Here is a 22,783-nt window from a genome sequence, read left to right as displayed (position 1 = left end):
ATATTTTGGTTGTAACAGTCATGATATAATTTTAGAAATTACCTTGGTTAACATTTATATGTTATTAATTACTTAAATATGTGTATTCATCTTCAGGTGATAGAAATAAAGGAATATGATGAATTTATAAAAACTGATGGAAAAATTTTAATTTATATAGCTGTGATAGTTATAATTTAAAAACTTTTTCTCATTCTTTATTTTGCAATATAGATTATTTTATAACTACTGTTCAAATTCATTTGTTTTCTTTGTCCTCTTGCTTAAATGTAAACATCTCCTGTCATCTTCTTTCTTCTCATTTGTTAATGAACCAGCTGGTCTTAATCATTGTTAGAATTAATAACTGTATGTATTTGATGCTTTCCTGTAAAATGTTGAAGAAATAACATTTCTAAGTTCATATCTGTTCTAGCTAGATACCTTTAATATATATTTAAAAATGTGAACTTAACTAAAAGTATGAAACTATTGGAACATAATGTAATGATTAATAATTCAGTGTAAATTTAAAGTAAATAAAGGAAGTGCTTACTTAACAAGCACTTCCAATGCAAAAATTCATTACATTATGTTACAATAGTTTCATTCTTTTAGTTAAGTTTACATCTTTAAGCAGTTACATTGCCTGTCAATGAAATAAAACTAATTCTGCTCACCAATAAAGTTTGACATGAGTACTTGCTGTTCATCTTCACTTTAATGTGAATGCAGTAATGTGTTTCTCTAGCCTTCACCAGTATAGGATGGGAGAGCACTTTTTTTCATTGTACTAGACATAACATTGGAGTAATAATTGTCTATGAAAATGTTTCTCAGTAATGCTGCTCTGGTTGTTTGTCTTAAAATTAAAAAAAAAGAATTTTTCTCACTTTAAGCACCCTTGATGTTACTTTGAGTGATGCTACATATTGTGGTAGTAAACCTCATCCCTCATACCACGAGGGATGTGGTTTACTATATTACCCAGAGATGCGTAAAATAATTTTCAACAGTTTTAATCATTCATCTCAGTTATCAATCATTAATATATGCAGAGATTTCATATGTTGCATTGTCGTTAAATGCCAGATGTTACATAAGTTAGATATGGTTAAATGATGAATCGATAAGGAAATTGTTGATGTATTAGAAAGTGATTATAATTAGATGTTTATTTGCTTTTAAAATCAGTGATATTAGTAAGGTGTCATTAAAAAATAGTAGTGAAGTTAGAAGTACGAACGTAAACACTAATTTTTTGTATTTCTTATTAAAATGTTTTAAATCAATCTGATAAAAATGTTTAAATTTACGCTTTTGCAAAGGAAAGTGATTAAACAAATTCTTAGCAGTCACAATTATTTAGGAAAATTATATAGGAATATTTTCAAGAATTAAACATTTTTAGAAACAACTTGTGATCAAATGACATACAACTGCAGATCAAACTGATATTGTTTATAGAAGTATTATTAATTTAAACAGTAAATCAACTTATAAATATTAATTCATTTACTACTTTTCAACAATGTTATTTATTTTTTTTATTTTACTGTTATTATTTAACTATGAGTGATGTTGACATAATATCAAACTAATATAGTTACTATAAGTTGAAGTAGGTCAAATCTATCTTCTTTGCAAGCAGTCATCTAATTTACTTAATTACATAAATGAGTTCAGTATATCAGTATGTTCCTGTTGCCAAATTATTGAATAAAATGTTAAATCCCCTTTAATGTTTGATTAATTTTACAGCAGTAATTGTTTTTGGATATGTTCTTGAATGCAGTCTTAAGAGGAAATACAATAAAAATTTTCGTTAGCTTGTTCACACTGCTTAATTTTGTGCTTAGTTCCAGTTTTGTTACTTTATTTTAGATATTTTAAAAATCTGAAACAGTTTTCAAAAAATAGATTTTACCATTTTTTCTCATAATTTTACATAATAAAAATTTTGATCACATGACTATTACTGGTTAAAAAATTAAAATTGGGGTCAAAATGGTGGATAGAAATTTCAAACTTTCTGTAAAGAATATTTTTGTAAGTGTACAAATCTGCATCCCTCTTATTATAGCCACATTTTATTATTTATTATACGAAATCATTTTCAGACTTTTTTAATATTGTATGTTTAGTTGTGTATGAAATATGATGTATGTTTGTAATAGTTATTTTATAAAATACTGCTTGTGAAAATTCATTGTTAAACATGTTCAAGGCAGTTTATGTTAAATGTTATCATAGTTTGTGTGGTGGCGAGAAGGAAAGTTGATGTTGAATAATCAATGAGGTCACTTAGAAAAAGTTACCTGTCTTACTTTGTGACTATATTGTTGTACCACCAACTGATTTTATAAGAGGGAAGATTTAAAATTAGAATAAATATGTAGCATAAGCAGAACGTAGGTTAATTTTACCTTACCAATTTTAATGACTTATGTGGTGTTTGAAATTTTGTATTTAGATTATTTTTTTAGAAATTCTTAAAGTGTGTGCCTTTTTTCGTATAAAACCAAAAAAATCTGCCTAATTCCTTAACCATTGAAGGTGTTTGGGGCCTTTCAAATTAATTCCCCAGGCTAGAAAACTAGAAACTTTTTGTATCAAAAATTGGCCAACTAAGTTTTAAAAAGTGTCTTAAATTTGTAACAGCTGCCTTTTTCCTGTCCTATTTATAAAATTAAATTTCCTTTGTAAATTGTATTTTTCTATTCCTTTCCACATTAATCAGTAGCCTCTCACCATTTCAGTTGAGGTTCACTTACAGTCAATTCAGTCCTCACTCAGAAATCAAGTTGTACAGATGTTTGTTCATTTACTGTTACTACTGAAATATTATTTTTGCCCCAAAGATATTACATGAGAAATCAGTTCTTTTCAGAACTTTACCTAAGTTTGTTTTTACATTAACCATCCTATTTTCTAAACATAAGAAATAGTTCTTTTCTTTTCTTCCTCATTAAAATCTTTCTTCTTTTCAAAATTTACTTATATTTTTAACTTTTTCCTTTTTGATGTTACTTTGATAATGCATAAATTAAAATTGCCTATGGGCCAGAGTTTGGCAAATTATATAATTTTGTAAAGATTCCACCTGAATCTTTATGCATCAAAAGTTTATATATTTTGCACCTTAATGAAAGAAATTGCCAATTGTAGTTTTCTAGCTGTGGTTATATTTTTCAACAGGTTTTATTACTAAATTATATAATTAGTTTTATATATTACTTTATTTTGTTAGAATTTTAAATATATTACTATATTTATTCATTTTATTTTTCTTGTAGGTTGGATTTCTTCAGGCTGTTGCTAATGATCAAGCAGATGCTGAAGTAAAAGTGGATAAAAAAGAACTAGACTCAGTTTTATCTCAGTTACCACACCAAAACTCAAGTCCTACTACACATCCAAAAAATAGTAAAATTAATGGTCAGAAAGGTATATTTTTCTTACAGTAAAGTTTTTTATGTTTTTAAGTTTATGCTTTAATATCAAACACTAAATTTGAATTTCTCTTATAAACTTGCATGTTTTCATAGTAAGTTCATAAGAAATCTGTTGGTTAATTCAGGTGATTTATTCCCTTAAAAGGTTCAGAATATGCGTAAAATTGATTAAAAAAGTGCAGTACAGGGAAAAATTGAGCATACGAAAAAGTGCCATTGTTTGGAAATGATGCTTACAAGACTGGGAGGAAAAATAACTAACAATAGCAAAAAATAATTCTAATGAAAGAAAATATGAAATTATTTCTCATTCAAGTTGATAAAGTATTCTTAGAGTAACATAAAAGTTGATGATTTGAAATATATGTAGAATAGAATAGTTGGATGACGTGGAGAACAGTCTTTCAGTGAATGTAATGATTAGAATTTGTGTTAGAAAGATTGAACATCTTTTAAAATGATCACTTTATGTTTTGAATTATATTCTTCTTCTTGCCCATTTTTCCGGGATTTTTATTTATTTGTTTAGTTTATAAAATACAATGCGAGAGTGTTCAGACTGAAGCTAAAACTTCTTATCTTTAAAAGAATTGCAGTTTAACAAATACAAATTATAATTAGGTACACTAAACTAAATAAATGACTTATTACTAACCAATAAAATATAATATAATTTGATGCTGAATCAGGATGTTGAGAGATTAACAATTAAAAATTTTAATATAATTACAATTAGTATAATATAATTGATTAGTATAAACAGATAAAAAAGTAAGACAAATCAGTAACAATAATAATGATAATAATATTAACAAAACAACAATAATAAAGAACTAACAATAATAATAATAATAGTAATAACAACCACATCAACAACAACAACAACAATAATAATAATAATTTATTTATTTATTTTGTTTTTTGTGCAACAGAACAGCTTTACAAAGCCTTCATATGTTGCACAGTATTACATAAAAATATATACAATAGTTACAATATCTATAAACAGTTATAAGTAACAATTCACATATAAATTGAAAATACAATATTTAAATACATAAATATCGGAATACAATAATAATAATAAATTATAAATTTACAACAATGGAAATAATAATTCTAGTCACTATTTACAAAAATACATTAATTTCGTTCAAGAAACGAACTTGTGGCAGAAAATCAGACCATCACCTTTACCATGTTATAAAGCAATAGCAAATTTTCATATATATGTAGATAAATGCAAATTATGAGTCTGTGCATAATTATAAAATAATATTAATAAAATGGTCCAAAACAATTTTTATAACAATTTAGTATTTTACAATTAAAAAAACACAATTCAGAATTTATAATATACATAATCAGAACATAATTTTATAATAATAATAGATTTTAAAACAGTAAGAATTACAAAGTAATACAAAAGAATAAAACCAGAGTATTAATAAATTGTGATTATTATTAAGCAGTAAATAATTTCTATAAGCAGAAACTAATTCTGAATAAAACTATTTTATTAGTATAAAGTTAAAATATTATTTTGGAAGGTGAATTAAAAGGAAAAGGTTAATAGTTAGACACTGAAATAAGAATGGAAATGGCTGCAAACACACACACATATACATACAAACATATAATATATATATATATATGCATATATACCATCTAGCATAACCTAGTCAGTATTACCAACTATTGCTCGATATATATCATCAATAGATGGACGAGAAAAAAGATCTAATAGATCAGCGAAACTATTTGCCAGACCAAAGCATCTTAATACTGGAGAACACTCAGAAACTCTTCTAATGAAGTAGGGCCTAAAGCTCCTAATGTTCCGAAATGGCACCCGCAGTTGTAATTCACGACATTCCGGCAAGGTACCATGGAGGAGATCTGCAGCAAACTTCAAATCGAAAGCAGTTCGCCGATCTTCCAGTTTCTCTAGCTTCAAATCTCCAGATTGAGTAGTGTAGGAAGTGGTATCAAATTGACCAGGAAACCTGCATCTCAACGCCCAAAGCAGTTTCTTCTGAACGCTTTCAATCATATCGTTAGTGAAACCACGATCCCTGTTCCAAATGACCGTACAATACTCAACAAGAGGATGAAAGTGTTTTATACACAATAGCCATGTGCTTATCAATATAAAATGATGACAAAGCCATCTCACAACACCCAAATTTCTTCTTGTCAATGAGGTGATGGACTCAATATGATGTATAAAGGAAAGCTTTGTGTCAAAAAGAACCCCTAGGTCCTTTATCTCCTCAACTCGCTCAATTCGAGAGTTGTCTAAGAAATAAACATGACGAGACCAATTCGTCTTTCTTGTGAAAGTCATCACCTTCTTCTTTTCAAGATTCAAAGGAAGACTGTTCTCAACAGACCACAACCAAGCCTCGTTCAACGCTTTCTGCAGCAGCAGAAAGCGTTAATAATAATAATAATGAATAATAAACATAAATAATAATAATAATCAATAAATTACATACAAAATAGGTAAGGACAGGATTTATTTACAGGTAGTTAAATCATAAATACTAGAATTCAGTTCAATTGACAAAAGACAATATAAAGACTGCTAACCTTTAACATCTAGTATTGTATTAACTACAGATAAGATAAATCTAAAGTTTATTCACTGCAAATACTCTTTCTGTTTAAAATAAAACTACCCTAAAATTAATGAGTGAGTGTAACACTTAATAATAAGTGTTCTGCCCAAAGGCAGGTTTTCAAATGGCCGCCCACCATTCTGCTCAATTCTGTGCCATCTGTTTCATTTTATAGTAACTATCATCTTCCCTTTTTATATTGTCTATCATTTTCATTCATCTCTAACCTCTTGCTTTCCTCCCTGTTACAAATCCGACCAGTGCCATCACCAACAGGCAGTCACATCTCAGCCAGTGTCCCAACAAACTGCATTTTCTTCTTTTTATAATTTCAGTAATTGCCCTCTCTTCTCCTACTCTACGAAGCACCTCCTCATTCCGAAATCTCTTCGTCCAGCTGATGTTTTCCATTCTCCTTCAAACCCACATTTCAAAGGCCTCCAATCTTCTCTCCTCTTTCTTCCTAATAGTTCATGTCTCTGCCCCATAAAGGGCTACACTCCACACAAAACATTTTGCAAATTTTCCTTAGTCGCAGATCTAGTTTGCTACATAGCACACTCCTCATTTTGCTGAATGCTTCCTTTGCTCTAGCAATTCATACTTTAACTTCCTGATCACACTTCATATCTTCCTTAATGATGCACCCCAGGTACTTGAAGAATGCCACTTGCTCAACTTTATTTCCCCCTACCCTAATCGTTGCCCTTTTGGTTGATTTGCTAATTATCATGCTTTTTGTCTTCTTTGTATTTATCTTCATCCCATACTCCTTACAGGTTTGATTTATTCTTCTCAACATTTCATTCATCATGTACTCACTCTTTGCCATGTCATCAGTGAACGTAACGTACTCTATCCTCCTTCCTCCAATATTTACACTCTTATTACCAGTTATACTCTTTTCAATTATCGCTTCTAGGTAACAGTTGAACAGAGTTTGTGACATGCAACATTCCTGCCGCACGTCTGCTTTCCCTGATAACTCTCCCAAGTCTGCTTTCTTCTGATAACTCATTCCCAATCTTTATTTTTACCTTCTGTGACAAGTACAGATTTCTTATTAATCTCCTTTCCCTCCAAGCAACTTCTTTTTCCTTTAAGATTCTCAGCAATTTATCCCATTCCACCTTGTCAAATGCTACATATAAATCTCTTTGCTTTTCAATATATATTTCTCGGATCACTCTTATTAACCTTATTGCTTCCCTTGTTCCCTTCCCCCTTCTAAACTCAAACTGCTCTTCCCCAATTGATCTCTCAAGTCTTCTATAAAGTCTCCCATTCAACACTCTTGGTAGTATCTTAACTACATGCGATATAAGGCTAATGGTCCTATATTCCTCACATTTCAATGTATTACTCTTCGTTTCAATTGGGACCATAATAGTAGTCACAAAATCTTCCGGCCAATCACCACTGTCATATTCAAATTACATAGGCTTGTGATATCCCTAATTCCCCTTTCCCCTAAAACTTTTCACAGCTCAGCCAGTACTTCATAGACTCCACACGCTTATCTGCTCTTCATTTCCTTTAAGGCTTTTTCTACCTCTCCCTCCATAATGTAACAACAACCTTTCTTGTCCTCACACACTTCTGATTCATCTTCAATTCCTAGAATTTCTTGTCTCTTATCTACTTTGTAAAGTCCTTCCACATATTGTTTCCATCTACCTAGAACCTTGTTCTTTCCATCAACTACCTCCCCATATTCTGTTGCTATTTCCATTCTAGTTTTACCTTTTCCCTTTTTAAATTCAGAGTTCCGTAACTACTCTGTACATCTCTTCAAACTTTGAAGTTTTTTCAAACTTCAAAGTTGAAGTACTACCCTCTACAATTTCTGAATATCTTTACACCTCTCCATCAACCATGTTTGTCATGCCCTTTCTATCTCTCTTCTTAATTCATTATTTAGTTTCCTGTACATCTAAAGAATGTCAGAACAGAAGAGGGTAAGAACCCTCTTCTGTTCTGGCATTCTTCCACTTTCTTCGCTCACCCATTTTATCCAGCATCACCTCTGTAACCCATTCTTTCTTTATCCTCTTAGTCTGCTTTTTACCCCCAGCATCTTTGATGTCATTTATTAGATCCTCCTTCATATATCCATCTTATGTTAAGGTCTGTGTCTTATTCTCTTCTCTCTATTTACCAAATAATTCTCCTTTAGCCTTTCCCTTTTGTCTCCATCTTTCAGTACTTTACTATTTAACCTCTCTACTCTTTTTCCTTTGTTTACTCTTTTCATCCTCATCCGTAACTCTCTCACCACAGGATTATGGTCTGAATCTATATCTGCACCTGGATACAAATTTTTTAAACATTTTCTATACCTGTTTTCTATCATAAAGAAATCTATCTGGTACCTCTCTCCATTTATTCTTGATGTCCTTGTGTATCGGTGTCTCTTGTGGGCTTGGAATGGTGTATTACCAATTATCAAAGAGTTCTCCTTACAGAAATCCACCAATTTTTCCCCTCTTGCATTTCTTATACCTAACCCAAAGTCTCTCACAACATTTCCCTCTGATCCTTCCCCTACAATTGCATTCCAATCTCCCATCACTATAATGCAAGTTTATCTCCTTCCCCCATCTATCAGTTCCTGAGTCTTATTATAGCATTCTTCAGTCTCCTCATCTTGATGTTGGCTTGTTGGCGTAAACACTTGTATTATCACTAGATCTTTTCCTTTGCCCTTCAATCTCAACAACAATACTTTCATCTACATATCTTACTCTTTCAACACTGTCTCTCATCTGCGGGCTCAGCAAAATTCCCACTCCATATTCACCACTTCTTTCTCCGCTTGAAGAAAAGATTTTGTACCCTCCACTCTGTAACTCCTCCCCCCTTTCTTCCAACCTCACCTCGCTCAAACCCAGCACATCCATTCTTTTCCATTTCTCTTTTTGCATTCTCTAGCTTCTCTGCTTTAAGTAACGTCAAAACATTCCAACTTCCAATTCTAATTTTATCTGCAAGTGACCTCGATGTTTCCTCCTCCCAGAGAACTGATTGAGGGGAAGCTTTAACTCTGGATTCTTTAACATTGAGGATCACCCACTGTCCTCACGGGAATGCTTATGATGTCACTTTACATATTGTTACTGCATGCTGTTTCGCAATCGCGTCAAACATACCCTTACTGATCTTAACTCGCTGGTCCTGGAGTATTTATACTATGGGTCTTGGATGTATTTATACTCATTTGGGTGTGGTTCTGCAGGACCACTCTTACATTTTCCCATAAATTCCTACCCTGGTCCCGTAATTCTTCTCATTGAACAACATCTGTTGGAGTTGTGCCATGGGCAGTATTACAAAGAATGATTGTTAAATGGACCTGTTAGCCTTAGAAAAAGGATCTCTTCTGGATTCCGTTCAGTGTTATTTTCTACTACTTTCTTCTTAATTGGCAGGGATCTGTTATGCAGGTCAATTATACTGGTCTTTTTACAATAATATAATAGTTAAAAAATAATTATTATTATTATAATAGATAAAATACAGGTCATGAAAAAAAATTATTTAGAAACCAGCCTGTTATATCTGTAAGAAATCCTTTTATTATTTAAATTCTAAAGTGTATCAGAGTATGTTGAGCCTTTTACCATCATCTCCATTACTTAATAATAAAGTTTGAAATTTTGTAAAAAAATTTACTTTCACTCTTGATATTGAATTTAAAACACTGAATTTGTGACAAAACCACAAATAGGGATACATGTGCCTAAAATTTCTGAGTGGTTGTTGACGAGCTATCATGTCTGTAAAAAGTGGAAAAATCGAATAATGTAAAGTTAGTGATTAGAGATTTGATGTATTCATTTAAAATGTGATATAAAAACTGAAAAATTTTAAACCATTTCATTTTGGATTTTGTAAGTTAACCACCAAAGTTAGACCTTTGAAATCAAAATTCTAACTTTGTTATGTGAAGATTACTGCTCTTTTTTCTGTTTAATCTAAAAAATTTATTGAATAAAGTGTTTGAAAAATGTTTAAAATAGTTAGCTAACACAAGACTGAATAAGCTAAATATTTGTGTATTTTTCTTGAAAATCAGTTGCCAATTTTTGAGATATTTATTCTCAATTTTTACTCCGTCAATTGTTTTTTTTAAGGGAAGCAATTTCAGCTTCAAATTTTTTTGTACTTTGTGCAAGGTCTATAACTTCTAACTTAAAGAATTCTATTTATGCAAGTAAATGAAAATTAAATTGAAATTTAACTTTAAAACTAAGTATAACAATAGTTTTTTTATTTTATAAAAAAAAATAATGTTGATTTTTTTTTTGTGGATTTATATTTAGTAAAAAGTTTTAGTTATACATTGTTTAATTTGTATTTATAGCAACAAATTTGTTTTTACAGGTGGTGGAAGTAAGGGTGGTTTAAGAAATTGTAACAGTACTAATACTGGAGCTGATGCTTTAGATGAAGGTCTTGGTGGCGAAGAAGAGACTAATAAACCAGTTTTGGTTATACCATTTGACATGAATTCTGATACATCTGTTGGTTTCTTATCTGAACAAAAGGTAACATTTATTTATGACAGTTTTGATCAATAATTTAAGAGATTATATTCTAATAGTAGTGTGTGATTGTTATATAAAATCAAAATTAATCTGCTTGCTAAAATTTTGATAGATTCCTGTGGACATTTTCATAACAATTACTTCTTCACTTATAACTAAAGGTGGTGTAATTATTTCTTTTGTGAATTTTTTCTTTTTTAAGTCTTCATTTAATTGTTTTTCTTCATTTTTCGTTACAAAAAACTGGTTTGAAAAAGTGATTACTGTGAAAAAACTGCTACGATGAAACAGCTTAAAGTGATTATTTGATTGGTACTATTTATAAGAGATTTAAAGATTTCATTGCTGTCATCAATTTTTTAAACATAAAATGATTAAATTCCAGTCATTACATGAGTGTGGCTTCTCATTTTTATATAATCTTTTTAAAATGTTCTAACTTAAGAAAACAAACTTCATAAACTTCAATTTTTACCCTTATTATTAAGATAATTATTATCAATGTTTTATCATAATGAATCCATTATCTTGAACTCTCAGCATGTTACAGTCTTTTGATAAATAGATAGCCAACTTAATGGGAGGTGAAAAAACAAAAAAAAATCTTAAATTATCATTCAAATTTAAAGCAAAAACAGTTTTAAGCAGCAAACTTCTTGATTCTCGTGGAGCTCTCTATGAAAAGACTGTCTCTGGTTCCAGTCAGTTTTGATCTTCAGAGGTGGTACTTTAGAGTAATGAGTATTAACCATTACCAGTAATTGTTTAGTTGCATTTAAGATTTGTTAAGGTGTATAAAAAAATACTAATGAAGTAATTACATTATTTAGATTTATTAATACAAAATCTGCAAAAATCAGTACTGATTAACAATAAAATTTTAATTATAAATTTAGATTTTTTATTTAAAAGGATCAGTTTTTTACTGTAAGAACAAACATGCCTTATTCGAATGCTGATATTTGTTAAAATAAAATGGTGTAAAGGAACACAGATTTTTCTAAATTTAAAAATAAAATTCACCACAATAAAAATTATTCACCATAATAAAAATAGTTTGAGAAGATTGGAAAAAAACTTTGTTAAATCTAGAACAGGCTCTATCTGAGACAGTTCCAAAATTCCATCATTTTTAAAATCACGTATTGTGTCCATTTGAGAAAATGTATTGTACACCTTCATCAATAGCTCAAACTAACCAGATGCATTAAAATTTAAAGATCGGGTGAATGGCAAAATATTACCAATATTAATGTAATGCTTCTTATTTTATATCAAATGCTATAGATGTGCAAAAACAACCTTATGAATAAAAACAAACTTAATAAACAGCTGGTGGAAAAAATGGACTAAAAGAGTATCAAATATTTGCAATAAGGCCATCAAAATGAAACCAGAGTGGCCGTGATAATGATTGATGATGTGACAAGATATATAAATAATGAGGAAAAAGCATGAACTGGATGACAATGGTCTGGAAGGCTATAGATGTGCAAAAACAACCTTATGAATAAACAAACTTATGAATAAAAACAAAGTTAATAAACAGCTGGTGGAAAAAATGGACTAAAAGAGTATCAAATATTTGCAATAAAGCCATCAAACTGAAACCAGAGTGGCCGTGATGATGATTGATGATGTGACAAGATATATAAATAATGAGGAAAAAGCATGAACTGGATGACAATGGTCTGGAAGGTCATTATTATTCATTTCATTTTCATTTACTACGTCATTAGGCATTTTAGTGGGAATCTGATCATCTCTATACATATTTCATGGTCCCAATCAAGTTAGGGGAGTGTCATCTTAACAAAATAATTACATAACATCTATACTGATACTTTTTGTTCTCGTAAATACTTGTCTTCTCCAGATTTGATCATCTTAGAAGGTGGTCTTTTTGGAGAGAGTTCATAGCAGTATAAAATGCCCAACTATTAATAAGTATGTGAAACATTTTAAATAGTTGCTGTTTTTGAATTATGAAACAGAGACTTAGTTATATTAAACTAAAGCTAAGCTCTTTAGTATAGTACAACAATGATTTTGAGCAGAATTGTAGAAGGATCTACCTCTTTACAGCAGTATCATGAAGAGGTATGGAAATTTTAGGATACTGAAAATTTCTTTCCCAGAATGGCCAGAACTAGGGCCCTAGTCCTTCATGCCAGGACTTTCACTTCTACACATAGGGTATAAGAGTGTAGAAAAGCCTATACACGAAACTCCTGCAAATCTGTACAAGCACAACCTTTTACCAGTTTGCAATTAACATAAGTGAGACTAAGTGTGCAGTGTGTATCACCACAATCGGCAGTATTGTGATGATACACATCCTACATATGAGGTGTGATAAAACAATAACAAAAATTTTGCAATAACATGTGCAATGTCTTTCAACTGAGTTCATTTTTTCCCACAAGTTGGCAGCACTGTCTAAAATGATGTCAATATTTTCAGTTGTATTAGAAGGGTCATTCAAATTTGGCAGTTAAATAATACAAAGTCCAGTTGAATGTTAATATTTTCCTTACATATTTTTGTTTATATAGGTGTCATCCATTACGAATTCGTAACCATAAGATTATACATTCAACAAATATTACTAAGCAGTTTTATGTTGCTTACCCTAGGCAACATGAAGAAAACTTGCAACATATAATTGGACTGTCACAAATTTTCTCAGTATGATAAATAATGAAGAATTTTTGGATTTTGTAGAATGAAAAATTCTAGCTCAATCTTCATGAGATGTGTGGTTAATTGAAACCCAACCACCAAAGAACACCGGTATCTACACCAGTGTATTCCCCGACTTGGCAATCTCTAACTTATTCTCATAGCTGCTGATTAAATGAATAACAATTTACAATGATATATGAAATAGAGAAAAAATTGTTAAGTAAACTTAAGGGTGTATCAGAAAATGTTTTCCACAAATGTTTTAAAAATTGGAAGAAGTACTGGCCTGTCACATTACTGGGGCTACTTTGAAGAGGGCAATATCAATACTAAATAAATTTTTTTTTTTGTCTTCAATCATTTGACTGGTTTGATGCAGCTCTCCAAGATTCCCTATCTAGTGCTAGTCGTTTCATTTCAGTATACCCTCCTACATCCCTAACAATTTGTTTTACATATTCCAAACGTGGCCTGCCTACACAATTTTTTCCTTTTACCTGTCCTTCCAATATTAAAGCGACTATTCCAGAATGCCTTAGTATGTGGCCAATAAGTCTGTCTCTTCTTTTAACTATATTTTTCCAAATGCTTCTTTCTTCATCTATTTGCCGCAATACCTCTTCATTTGTCACTTTATCCACCCATCTGATTTTTAACATTCTCCTATAGCACCGCATTTCGAAAGCTTCTAATCTTTTCTTCTCAGATACTCCGATCGTCCAAGTTTCACTTCCATATAAAGCAACACTCCAAACATACACTTTCAAAAATCTTTTCCTGACATTTAAATTAATTTTTGATGTAAACAAATTATATTTCTTACTGAAGGCTCGTTTAGCTTGTGCTATTCGGCATTTTATATCTTTCTTATGTTCTTCAATTATTACTGTTGCTGTTTGGTTCCTGTACATGTTAGCAATTGTTCTTCTATCTCTGTATTTGAACCCTAATTTTTTTAAAATGCTGAACATTTTATTCCAGTCTACGTTATCGAATGCCTTTTCTAGGTATATAAACGCCAAGTATGTTGGTTTGTTTTTCTTTAATCTTCCTTCTACTATTAATCTGAGGCCTAAAATTGCTTCCCTTGTCCCTATACTTTTCCTGAAACCAAATTGGTCTTCTCCTAACACTTCCTCCACTCTCCTCTCAATTCTTCTGTATAGAATTCTAGTTAAGATTTTTGATGCATGACTAGTTAAACTAATTGTTCTATATTCTTTACATTTATCTGCCCCTGCTTTCTTTGGTATCATTACTATAACACTTTTTTTGAAGTCTGACGGAAATTCCCCTTTTTCATAAATATTACACACCAGTTTGTATAATCTATCAATCGCTTCCTCACCTGCACTGCGCAGTAATTCTACAGGTATTCCGTTTATTCCAGGAGCCTTTCTGCCATTTAAATCTTTTAATGCTCTCTTAAATTCAGATCTCAGTATTGTTTCTCCCATTTCACCCTCCTCAACTTCCTCTTCTTCCTCTATAACACCATTTTCTAATTCATTTCCTCCGTATAACTCTTCAATATATTCCACCCATCTATCGACTTTATCTTTCGTATTATATATTGGTGTACCATCTTTTTTTAACACATTATTAGATTTTAATTTATGCACCCCAAAATTTTCCTTAACTTTCCTGTATGCTCCGTCTATTTTACCAATGTTCATACTAAATAAATAGAACTATTTATTTATTTATCAATGAAAATCACTTTGTAATTTTTTACTATTTACACACTTTTTTAAATATGTTAATTACTTATCTTACAGGTTCTAGAAGTGGAGAAGAATGGTGTCATGGTTGAAGAATTGGTTCGTGTTGGAGCAGTTCCAGTTACAGTTGTAGGTAGTCGTGATAGAGTTGAAAGTCAAGAAAAACGAACACGTTTTTCCCTTTCACATGATGATGGATCTATTGGTATTATTTGATATTAAATAAGTTATTTTTATGTTATTAATCAAATTTGTGTTCAAAATATGCTTGTTAGAAAAGTACTATTAGGGTACAAAAATCAAATTATTTTTATATCATATCCGTTCTGTTACTATTTTTTTATATCAAACTATTTTTTTTATGTAATATGTTGTGTTTATCTTAACTGGATAGCAATTCTTTTACTCCCCATCACAGAATGAAGGTACCTATAAAAACAATTAAATTTGCTGTTACTTTTTAATTTCTAAACACTGGCCTGTGAATTCTCTTTAAGTTTAATAACATGAAAAATATTTGATATTTATCCAAACCAAATGATGAGGTTTTAGGTCCTGATCAAATCTGACTGCAAACAGCTGAATTGTATGCACAGTATAATACATTTTAGAACCATAATTGATTTACCTTAATATTTTGTCATTTCCATTAATTGTTGTATGTTGACTATACTTTTCATGTCTGATGATGAAATTTTATTTGGTTTAATTTTTTCCAAATTTTTGAAAACAGACTGTATTTTAAGACTGCATCATCAACTTCCAAATTTTATACAGAATGACATATAAACAAAATTTGCTGTTTTTGTAATAGTATCGGAAGTTTGTTTAAAACGTCATGAAGATATAGTAGTGCATGTTGGAAATGATTACTACAGCATTGCTGTGTACAATTGTAATCTAACTTAATAGTCCTATCAGTTTCAAGTTATAAACTAAATTAATATCGAAACAGTTTCTAGCGCTACATTTTTAATACAGAGGATTTCTTTTAAGAATTGTAATGTTGTGAGAGGTATAAAGAACATGCATAAATTTCTAGTCTATTAAGCTTTAAGTTAAAGTTTGAGATGTAGCATTCTGTGATCAGTCACTGCACATGAACATAATGCAATAAAGCAACTTGAAAGGTAAAGTGTCCTTAAAATATTCAACTTTACCCTTTTATGAATGCCAAAGGAAATAATTGATTTATATTTGTGTCTTTCATTTATGAAAATCATGGAATATTAACTGTTTATCAGTTGCATTCGTGGAAGCTGTAGGACACCAGGGTGAGTAATCTGTGTTATTGACATATATGAATCACAGATGTTGAATGTTTATTTGGTTTTTAAACATTTTTTGAAGTCAGATCTTAATGGTGTTTACAAAATACATTTTCTTATATAAAGTCTTGAAAGAACTATGTCAGAATTTGTCAAAGGGTCTGATCTGTAGTAAAATGGTTTGGGCAGTATTGAAGAAGAAAAAGTAGTAAAAAATAGTATTTTCAACCTTAATTTTTTCTGCAACATGTTATTGGTAATCAGTCTTTTTTATTAACTTTATTCTGAACTCATGAAAGAATTAAGTCTTTTTGATCTGTGAATTACAGACTAAAACTTTAAATACCTGAATTTGTATTTCATAGTTAATGTATGTATTCACTGTCAATTTGGTACTCTTTGATTGCTTGGTTTTGTGAAACATTATTGCTTTTTGAAGCTGAATGCAATACTTTTACATTTTGATTTTAATGTTTGTTAATTATTTTTATGTGTGTTTCAAAAGAGGTAAAGTACTGTGAAATGTAAGAAAAGATAGGACAGGTTTTTAATTTTAAATAATAATAAGATGAAAAATCATCAAACAATCAGTAATAAATGATGATTCTAACTTTTTGAATGCTTAGAATTTTTCTATTATTTGTTAAGCTCTTAGATTCCCAAACTTGATTTTTCATTTCAACCATTTAACTAATTTTTTTTTTGTATGATAAAAAATGTATTTTTTAGTTTATTGAAATCCATCTTACATATTTAATCTGGTAAGCCTTTAACAAATTTCTCTATTAATGAAGATCTTTATAAGTCTAGCATTCATAATTTTTGTACCTATATAGTGGGTTGTCTGCATTTACCTGAAAACCTTTTCAGTAGTATTTTTATAGATATATAAAGGTTCTGACAGTCATGCTTACATATGCAGCTCTTGAGAGTGTATCATTTCTTGTATATTTATTAAAAAAAAAAAAAAATAGAACTAACATTTTTCAATCCTAATAAAAATAAAATTTAAAATTCTTCTTATATTAATATTTTTTTTTAATATCTTTTTAATTAACAATAATAATTTTAATGTTACTTAGTCAAAATTCAGAATTCTGTATTCTTAAAACACTCAAGGAAATAATGCTGTATGTATTGTGTTTCTTTATTTATTTGTATGTCATTTTTGCTTTATGTAGTGTAAATTGAACAAGAATCATTCTGGTTTTTCTGTATTGTGAGAGTTATTCAAATTTAAACAGTAATTTTGCTATTCCACGCAGCAAGCAGTTCCGAGCTGGATAGTAGAGTGAGGGGTGGTTAATGTTCAGTGTGTGAGAGAGGGAGAACGAGCTTGTTTAGCTCTTCTGCTCTATTCTACCATCAGTACATGAGTAAGCAAGAAGTTCCATCATCTGTTGCATAGCGTATAATCGTAAAGTTTTTTAAACTAATGAAGACGTTAAACCTGTGGAAATTTTAACTCATTTAAAGGTACAGTTTGGGGATGCTACGCTGTCCCAGAACCAAGTGAATACATGGGCCAGACAATTTAAGAGTGGGTGAGAAAGTAGAAGACAAAAGTCATGATTGACACCCAAGGTCAAGTCTGACAGCTGACAACATTTGTACTGTTCGAGAGCTTATCGAAGGTGATCGCCGATTCTCCGTTGAAGAAATTGCATCAGAAGTTGGTATCAGCTATGAGAGGGCTCAATTCATTATCACTGATCATCTTGGCTTTTGAAAAATTAGTGCTTGAAGAATTTTGAGGTTGTTGACCAAAAATAAAAAACAGGTCAGAGATCGATGAGAGACTTCTGAATCGATTTCGGCAAGAAGGGGATGATTTTTTGAGGCACATTGATGAGACATGGGTTCATCATTATAATGGGTCCAGAGTCAAAAATGGCGAATAAGGAGTGGTGGAAGGAAGACTGAGGGCTGCCCAGTGAAGGCCAGAACCTATCTGTCAGCTGGAAAAGTTCTTGCAACAATTTTTTTTGACTTGAGGGGAGTTTTACTCATTGATTTTCTCCACACTTAACAATTGATGAATGTGACTTCCTATTGCCAGCTGCTACAGGCAACAAAAGACGCCTACCGAAACAAAAGATGGGGTATGTCCATCAGAGATGTCATCCTTCTCCATGACAACGCCAGGCCACACACTGTGATTTTGACAAGGGATAAATTGTAAAAAATGCACTGCAAAACCCTCGACCACCCTCCTTACAGTCTATATTTGTCTTCCTTTGCTTGCACCCTTGAAAGAATCGCTTGGAAGGAAATGATAAGAAAACAATGAAGACATTGAGGAGAACATGCACAATTGGTTGATAATTTGTCCTCAAACTTTTTATTAACAAGGAATATTCAAGCTTCCAAATCTTGGCAGAAATGTGTATATCATGCAGGAGACTATATAGAGACATGATGAGGTATGAATTATATATATTATTAATCTATAAATTTATAAAAAATAATTTCTGTTTATATTTGATTCACCCTCATATGTTTTTACATGTTTATATTAGACTCAATAATTCTGTTTCATATAACGGTATTCATTTTATAACTTATAACTATATTAGAAGTCCAAATTCAAATTATTGGGAAATAAATTATCATCTGACCTCCATGACAAAATTGTAGCACCTCTCCCTTTAATCTGAAAGGTACTGGGTTTGATTCAGTCAGGTTTTTAAATTTTTACATTACAAAATTAATTTTATCTAAAAAGATGTATGTGTATACTGATTATATTTGGGTTTGAGCTTGTTATTGTTACATAATTTTGTTATATTTTAATTGTCATATTTTAATATATATATATATTTTTTTTTTTTTTAGGAAATACTAGTGATAACTTAGAAGCAGTGTCTGAAGCAGCTTCCAATCATAGTGTAACATCTTCATTGGAACTGGAAAATGAGGATCAAAATGATAATCTTTCCGATATGGTTTCAGCTAATGTATCTGGTAGAGGATCACCCAATATTTCTGGTATTAAATTATTATGCTAAGAATATATGTCTAAGCCATACAACCTTTTTTTATCTCTTTTTGGATGTTTGAGAATATAAATATGATTAATGAAGTGTGAGATTATATTTATTGTTTATGAAAATGAGTAGAAAATGACTAGTTTAATGCTAAGCAGTAAAATTTAACACCACATAGCAATAATATCCCCAACTTTTTTCTCATCCCTGGTAGTGGACTTGTTTATAGATCTAAATAAAATAAGGAAACAATTTGTAATATAACCAACATAATATATTAATTATTGTAGTACAAGTAATGTGACTTGTAACTATATTAAATAATTTTATAATTAGATCCTAGGTGCATCAAATGTCTTGTTTTATTTTGTAAAATGTTGAATGAATGCCTACAAAAGATTTGTAAGGACTGATATTATTTTTAAATATGATGTAAGCCACTCAAATGTAGAATTCTATCTTTAATTTGATGTGGTAAATGTATGTAAGATTAAAATTGAATTCTCTGTAATTTTTATAAAAAAAGATAATGTGTGATTCTAAAATATTACTGTCTTATTTATTTTTTCATGATTCTATTCCGTAAGATGTTTTGAAAAACCAGATTTTAAGGGTTAATAATAATCATAATCTATATTTTTTTCATTTATTATTATGCAAAACATATCACTAAAAACTATAAAATAGATAAAATACAATAATAAAACAAGTTATAACACGTTACAATGAGAAAACAGTTGAAACACATTATGCCAGTACAGGCTACATGTGTTAGGTTGCAAGGTAGCCTTATATACAATATTATTAAAAAAAAGATTGCTGCACATCCCTGACCTTCATATTATGAATAAAAAATATTTTTAATGAGCCGATTCTGCATTTTTCGTTTAAATTCCTTTATGGGGACTACCTTTTCTATATCAAGGAAGTTTATTTAAAAAAAAAAAAAGCTATTCTTATTATTAATGACCAATTTTTTTTTTTTTTTTTTTTTATAATTAGATGACTTTGACTGCATGAAATCACAGTATTACTATTATTTCTAGTATTGTAGTTTTTACTGTTTACAACAATTTATTCCTCAACATTATTTTTATATGTACTAATACATAAAATACACATACAATTGTCATTATTTTAAGTTAGACAAATAAATAAATACTTACTGTGTTCTGGTTGGTTCTTATAAGCATCATTCTAACCACTTGTTTTTTTTTTTTAACATAACAGAAGAACATCTGTTGTGTGAATGGATTGACCCCAATACATAATTCAGATATAAACTGGAATTTGTTTACATAGCATTATTGATATTAGATGAAATTAAATAAATTACCTCATTGTTCTACATAGTTTCTTTCAACAGAAATACATTTTCTTCGCCAGATAGGTAGCTGCCTGGGATCCCCTCATCAAAAAACAAGATGGCTGCCCGAACAGTCAATTGCGCACACAATGCTTGATTGCAGCATCATCTTTAAATCTTTCCTCTCCTAAAGTTTTTTTCATCAAATCAAACATTTGGAAATAACATGGTGACAAGTTTGGATTGTATAGTGGGTGTTCCAAGAGGTGTCTAATGAATTTTAGCGAGTTTATTGTGAGTGAGCTGTTGTATGTGGCTGTGCTTTGTTGTAGAGAAGGAGGACATTGTGAATCTGTTGCCGGTGTTGTTTGTTGTGATAAGCAGCCTTGACGTTATCCAATTACTGGCAGTAGTAGTTATCCAATAACTGCATTACAACTAACTTCATTTGTAATGCATGCCGCACTTACCATCCTACATTAATGCAGGAAATTAGTCAGCGGCATACCTTTTAAGTCCCAAAACACAGTTGTCAGAACTTTTCCAGCTGACAAGCGTTTCGTGGCCTTATTCAGTGCTCCCTCCCCACTCTCCACAACTCCATACATTTCTCCTGCTTTCCAGGATGTAGTGGTAGACCAACATTTTGTCATAGGTCATAATACAGTCCAAAAATGCCTCTCCTTCTTCCTCATAGCAATTCAGAAGCCACTGACAATGTATTTTCAGACATTTCTGTGTGCCTCAGTGAGAAGACATGGAACCTACCTTGCCGATACTTTGCAGTATCCAAGAGTATCTGACAAAACTGTATGTACACTTATGCCCACCTCTGGTGCAATTTAAGCTATGGTTACCTTCCACAAGGTCACAAACAGCCAGAATGTTGTCATCGTAGATGTTGGCTCAAGAACAATGTTTGTGACTTTAGTTCTCCATTGCATCATGACCATTTGACATTTTTTGACCCAATCCATTATTTGAGTTTTTGACAGGGTATCATCCCTGAACTGTGCCTGAGTCGAGTCAAAATTTCATAGGATTTGATTCCTTTATTAGTGAGAAATTTGATAATTTGTTACGCAATGGACGGTGGTACTTCCTGATCAGACATTCTGCTACTGACGTGGGAATGTGACCTACAGATGTGGCTGGTTTGTTACTCCCCTCCACATATATCTAACTAATTACCTGCAGCACCCCACCTCATTCACTGCTCTTACTCAGTCTGTAGAGAAAATTCCAGTTTATATTTGAATGAACATCATACATTTAGCAAAATCTGTTATCAGAAAATTACTAAAACAGATGAATGTGAAACTAATAAAAGAATATAATTAGATACAAGAAAGGGTTAGGAGAAAATTGGCTTGTTAATCATTAATTATTATATTTAAAGAAAAGACAAAAAATGAATAAATCTGTGATATATAAATATGGACCTCAAACGTAGGTAATTCACTATCAATGTAGAAAATCTATCTCCTACCGATAAAATATGATCAATAAATTAAGGTATGATCACTAACCCCGCAGGCAAAGACTTTCTTTAAAATAACTTCTTGTGAAATTGCATAAAATACATAAATAAATTGCAGAATATTAAGACAAATATTTTTTTATATTCCAAGACCATAATAATTAAGTTTATAATCCTTTTACTGTAGATTATCCTTTTTTAATGAAACTTTCTCTATTGCTTTTAAATTGAACTGGATCCAGCTTGGCAGAAACTGGACAGCTTTTGGCCTACAAATTTTTATGTTTTACAGTAGCTAACAAATTTATGCATCAAATATTATGTAATCGTTGAAAAAAAACTGGGACAAGACTTACAGGTGATTAGTTAGAAAGTTCTTTTCTACATCTAGACTCTAAAGGAATAACTTTTATTAACTTTAAAAATTCTGGAAAAGTACTACTGACAAAACACAAGTTACCAATTTTTTCAAGTGTTAAATAATAGAAGTTACAATTTTTAAAAAAATATATAAATTGACGTATCAGTAAAATTTGTAGCAGAAAGGCCAATCCATTACTGCTTGTAAAAAACTTTTTCATTGAAGCCCCAATCGAATTCCATTTCAACATTTCTCTTTTTTTTCTACATCTAATAATACTGCAAATAAAACTAATATTAAAATTATTATCTATGATAAAATTTACAGCTAATTTCTTTTCTGTAGTTTGTACAATATTTGTTGAGTTCATTTG

At 30.6% G+C, this 22,783-nt stretch overlaps 1 protein-coding gene across 3 annotated transcripts in view; it reads left to right on the top strand.

The window, feature by feature from the left end:
- Positions 1-22,783, top strand: part of Gapvd1 (GTPase activating protein and VPS9 domains 1) — a 171,107-nt gene that overhangs the window by 81,526 nt on the left and 66,798 nt on the right. For all 3 annotated transcript variants that reach the window (XM_075370371.1, XM_075370370.1, XM_075370369.1), the window contains exons 9-12: positions 3,276-3,426; positions 10,439-10,602; positions 15,066-15,213; positions 19,112-19,264. In XM_075370371.1, coding sequence (XP_075226486.1) covers positions 3,276-3,426; positions 10,439-10,602; positions 15,066-15,213; positions 19,112-19,264 — 616 coding nt within the window. The remainder of the gene's footprint in view (positions 1-3,275; positions 3,427-10,438; positions 10,603-15,065; positions 15,214-19,111; positions 19,265-22,783) is intronic.

This window comes from Lycorma delicatula, chromosome 7 (assembly GCF_047948215.1).
Source record: "Lycorma delicatula isolate Av1 chromosome 7, ASM4794821v1, whole genome shotgun sequence".
NCBI lineage: Eukaryota > Metazoa > Arthropoda > Insecta > Hemiptera > Fulgoridae > Lycorma > Lycorma delicatula.
The sequence above is the reverse complement of the archived record's forward strand: the minus strand, read 5'-3'. Positions and strand labels throughout refer to the sequence as shown.